This window comes from Chrysochloris asiatica, unplaced genomic scaffold (genome assembly GCF_000296735.1).
Source record: "Chrysochloris asiatica unplaced genomic scaffold, ChrAsi1.0 scaffold00133, whole genome shotgun sequence".
NCBI lineage: Eukaryota > Metazoa > Chordata > Mammalia > Afrosoricida > Chrysochloridae > Chrysochloris > Chrysochloris asiatica.
This window is the reverse complement of record NW_006408651.1, coordinates 6,773,007-6,777,871: the sequence shown is the minus strand read 5'-3', so window position 1 is coordinate 6,777,871 and position 4,865 is coordinate 6,773,007. Positions and strand designations below refer to the sequence as shown.

The 4,865-nt window shown below is 43.2% G+C and overlaps 1 protein-coding gene across 1 annotated transcript in view; it reads right to left on the bottom strand.

Annotated features, from left to right (window-relative positions):
- The window catches only part of MARC2 (mitochondrial amidoxime reducing component 2), a 60,536-nt gene that overhangs the window by 48,664 nt on the left and 7,007 nt on the right, over positions 1-4,865 (bottom strand). Inside the window, exon 2 of the mRNA XM_006869706.1 lies at positions 2,141-2,314. Within this exon, the coding sequence (XP_006869768.1) occupies positions 2,141-2,314 (174 nt within the window). The remainder of the gene's footprint in view (positions 1-2,140; positions 2,315-4,865) is intronic.

The window sequence follows — 4,865 nt, the reverse complement described above, 5'->3', positions numbered from 1 at the left end:
TCCTAGATTCATACTTCATACATTCCATGTTCCAATTATTAATAGATGCTTACAGCTGTTTCTTGTCATTTTGAGTTGTGTCCCATCAGAAAATGAAGGTCCAGGATGCTTTACTCCATTCGCATCATCACGGTCAACTCTTCTTTGAGGAAGCAGCTCTTCCCCAGTTGTATTTTGAGTGTCTTCCAACCCGAGGGCCTCATCTTCTGGCACTATATCTGATGCTATTCTGGTGCTCTTCATCATGTTTCAATCTCCGATACTCTGGTGCTATCCAGCAGTGTTTCACTGCTATTCATAAGAGTTTAGAGGGTAAACATTCAGAAGTAGTCTACCCTTCCTTCTTCCTAGTCTGCCTTCGTTTGGAAGCTCAGCTGAACACCATCTACCATGTGTGACCCTGATTATATTTAGTGTACCAGTTGCAGAGCTTCCAGAATCACAGCAACACAACAACAGCCACAGTACAACAAACTGATAGATGAGTGATGGCTATATATATATTGTTGTTAAGTGCCATCGAGTCAGTTCCGACTCATAGTGACCCTATATAGGGCTTCCAAGGAACAGTTGGTGGGTTTGAACTGCCAACCTTCTACTTTGAAGTCCAGTATTGGTCCTACAGCGTGACACCAGGAGTCAACATTCACCACAATCATTTTTAAGTCCCGCTGATTAGAAAGTACCCATGACACACACCTGAGCCTCTAAGCCTTTCTGACAGCACAGAGCAAGACATGGAACTTGGAAGTCTCATAGAAAAGTCCAATCACTGTCAGGCCCATCTCCTAGCCAGCAGTGGAAATCCTCAAACGCACTCCTGCCACAAACACCTCTGATCCAGACCTCAGAGCCACCTTTTAAGACTCCAGCATCCTTATCACCAGCCTCATGATTCAACTGGTACAGATTCCACTTACTCTCTTGACTGCCTGGCTAAGAGACTAGCAATTTTGAATCGGGATTCATCAACTTGAATGAAGGAGACAAGTCCTAAAGACTGGGCCTGTTACTCCCTCTACACTCTATCACTGTGAGGTAAAGAATTTAACTTTACCCAAATAATTTGATCTTTGCCCTTGGTTTCTGAGAGATTAACTTTAAACTCTTGGGATTTGTTTTTCTTGAGTCATTGAGGTGGCTTTTGCTATCCTACCTTGTGATGGCTGACCTGGGGAGGAGGGTGGCATAGTTCAATCAGTCATGCTTACATAGTGAGGCTGCAGTAAAGGCTCTGGACCAGACAGCTCCCTGGGCTTCCTCACTGGTGAAAGGCATCAATACATGTGGGAGGACATGGAAGCTCTACATTGAGAATGCTCCCAGACCTCATCCTATGCGTCTCTTCATTTGTATCCTTTTTCCTACAAGCGTGGTGGCTCTGTATGATAAACATTGGACTGTGAACCACAAGGTTGGCTGTTCAAGCCCTTCAGTAGAAAGACAAGGCTTTCTGCTTCCGCAAAGACTTACAACCTCAGAAACCTTATACAGGGTCTCTATGAGTCAGAACCGACTCCACAGCACTTAACTACAACAACAATTGTCATTGTAAGTATAGCTCTTTTCATGAGATCTGTGAGTCATTCCAGCAAATTACTGAACCCAAAGGAATAGTGGGAGCCAACAGGTCAGAAATGAGGAAGACTACAAATGCCTGAGCTTACAGCTTAGTAAAGGGAACCCCAAAATTTGTAGCCAACGAGTCTGAAGTGAGGGAGCCCAGGGTCTGGGGGAACAAGTTTGTCTTCCATCCTGAAGGAGTCATGGGGAAGCCTCGAGTTTGTAGCCACATGTGAGAAAGAAGGGCATTGTGGGGATCCAAGTGTCTGAGTCTTGGGCAGACTTGGAAGTCTGTATCCTTCAGTTTATAACCTAGCTCCAGGTGGCTAGGGTCAGAAGAAGTGTTGTATGTGTAACTGGTTTCAGAACAAAAGTAGCAGAGAAATGAAAAACGTGGGAATGTTGATTTCTGTTGACCTGCCATTACCCTGTTAATCACCCACTTAAGTCTGATTACTGACTTAATCCCAAACTCAGACTAGACTTCTCTTAAATATTCCCATTACCAGTGGCATGGTCTACTCTACACACTGTAGCTAAACGGAATGTTGTCCTGGGTTGCCTCCAAGCAGAGCACCTGCAGTCCTTCAGTGTGTGTGAAGAAGGCAGCTTGCTTGGCAAAACCAGCTGGTCCACGCCTGGGGCCTCAAGAATCAGGCAGTTGTTCTCATAGGTGATGGAGACCAGCACCAGGCGAGGCTCCTGACGGGCAGTGACCATATGTCCATCTTCCTTAATCACCAGCCAAAACCTACAGAGAAAAAAAACAAGGGCACACTCACTAAACACTCTTGCAGACTCTCTAATTCCTCTTTAATTCCTATGTCATCGAAACCTTCAACCTTCCCCAACTTGGGTCCAAACAATATTTTTCAAAACAATTATCCAGGTCTGGCCAATGTTTGATAATGTCCAGTTAAGAAAACCCAGAAAACAAGGCCCAGGATCAGGAAGTGTTCCATTCTGTTGTGCATAGGGTCGCTATGAGTTGGTACCGACTTGATGGCACGTAACAACAACAACATCTCATTGCTTAAGCAACTGTGTTGTTTATTTGGGGATGCTACTTCAGTCAATAACTCCCCTGGGTCTGTTCAACACCTGTGTGAGTCCTGGAAGAAGTAAAATGTCTTTCTGTTGTGGAACAAGATGAGGTTGGCCAAGACAACTGGCCCAAGTGGAAGGGAACACTAAACAAAGACGTTTCAATGTTCCTGATTCCAAGAGGATGCAAATCAGCCTCTACTACTATTTAGCCTACATCAAAAAACTCTCTCATTGGTCTTTTTTCTTTGTGCACATTGCTATGAGGTAAACTGTGGTCCTCAAAGTGTTTTGTTCAAATCCTAAGACCTAGTACCTGTGAATGTGACCTTATCTGGAAACAGGTCTTTGCAGATATAATCAAGTTAAGATGAAGTTGTACTGGAATAGTGCGGGCCCTAACCCAGTAAGACCGGTGTCTTTTTTAAGAAGCGACACCAATACACACAGAGAAGAAGGCAATGAAGATGAAGGTAGAGATTGGAGTGATGCTGCCACCAGCCAAGACCTACCTGGGCTACCTGAAGCTAGGAGAAAAAAGAAAGAGTCCTCCCTTAGGTCTTCAGAGGGAGCATGGTCCTGCCAACACCTTGATTTTGGACTTTTGGCCTCCAGAATTGTCACTGAATACATTTATATTGCCTTTAAACTACTCAGTTGGTGATAATTTACTATAGCAGTTGTAGGAAAAGAATTACCATAAAATGGGTAGCCTAAATACAACAAAAATATATTCACTGACAATTCTGGAAGTCCAAAATCAAGGTGTTGGCAGGGCCCCTCTGAATCCTTCTGAAGACCTAAGGGAGGACGCTTTCTTTGCTCTTCTAGCTTCAGATAGTACAGGTGGGCCTTGGCTGGTGACGTCATCACTCCAATCTCTGTTCTAGGAAACTAAACAAGTCGCTGGGTGGTGAAAACTGATTACCTGCTTAACTTCTAACCAAAAGATAGGAGTTTTGAGTCCACCCACAAGTACCACAGAAAGTCCAGTGATCTATCCCCAAAAAATTAGCCATTCAAAATTCTATAGTGCACAGCTCTTCTCTGACACACACGGAGTCAAAACCAACTTGACAGCAACTGGTTGTGTGGTGGGTAGTAGGAAATGAATACAAACACCTTCTGACTTAGGGAACAAAGTTTTATGAGAACCGTGTGTGCTAGACAAGAACTGCACTATCTCCTAGAAAGTCCACTGCTTAGGCTCAGTTTTCAAAGTTGGCATTTTCATGGGGTAGGGCGGGTAATACAGGAGTTGGGAAGGAGGCTGAACCAGTCAAGTGGGCTGCGCTTTATCGATAGCATCGATTTGGGTTACAGAGGATTTAGCTGTCAAAAAAAAGTGCTCTGTGATGTAGTCAGCAAAAACTGACTTGAGCAGCGCTTAACTACAACAACAACCTTAGCGAAAATAAGCTTAAAGATCACTATTTTAGGTAGAATGCAGAATTTGCAGACAAGAGGGCAGGAACTCTGTATGCATTAATGAGTGAACAGTGTCTTCCAAGTGTAAACAGAATAAAAAAGGACAGCGTCTTGAGCAAATCAATCAGAAAAGGGCAAATATGAAAAATGCCTGTCTTGAGCATTCTAGTCTTCTAAGGAATTGTCTATACAGGTTCAAGTTGACACATACGTTCGAGAAAGAAATAGAAAACTGAAAGTGTAGGGAATTTATATTAATGGGGAAGGAACAACTCAGACAGGGAGGATGCAAATGGCTATACAACTTGGAAGAATATAATCACTGTCACTGAGTTGTGTGTGTAGGACCTATTGAGTTAGTGGATGATTTGCTCTGTACATCCTAAACAACAACAAAATATATATGATAAAAAATATTCTTTAATAATAATAAAAAGAATAGGCAAATATATCATGACTAAAGTCTGTTACTGTAGAATCAGCACTGGACTCGAAACCACAAGGTCAGCAGTTCAAATCCACCAGCTGCTCCTGGGAAACCCTATGCAGGGTACAATGAGTCTGAACTGACTCAGTGGCACTTATCAACCACAACAAAAAAGTTTATTAGTGGTTACCAGGGACAGAGGGAAGAAGAAAGGGGAAGCACTGTTTGGGTCGCAGTGGGTTTCTGCTTATGGGGAGATGAAATTTGGCATCTAGTAAGGGTAAGGACTGCACACCAGATTAAAGTAATTGAGATCACGAATTGAAAATGCTGAACTGGCTAATAGTGTGTTACACATATTGTTATTGCTGTTATGTGCCATCGAGTTAGTTCTGACTCATAG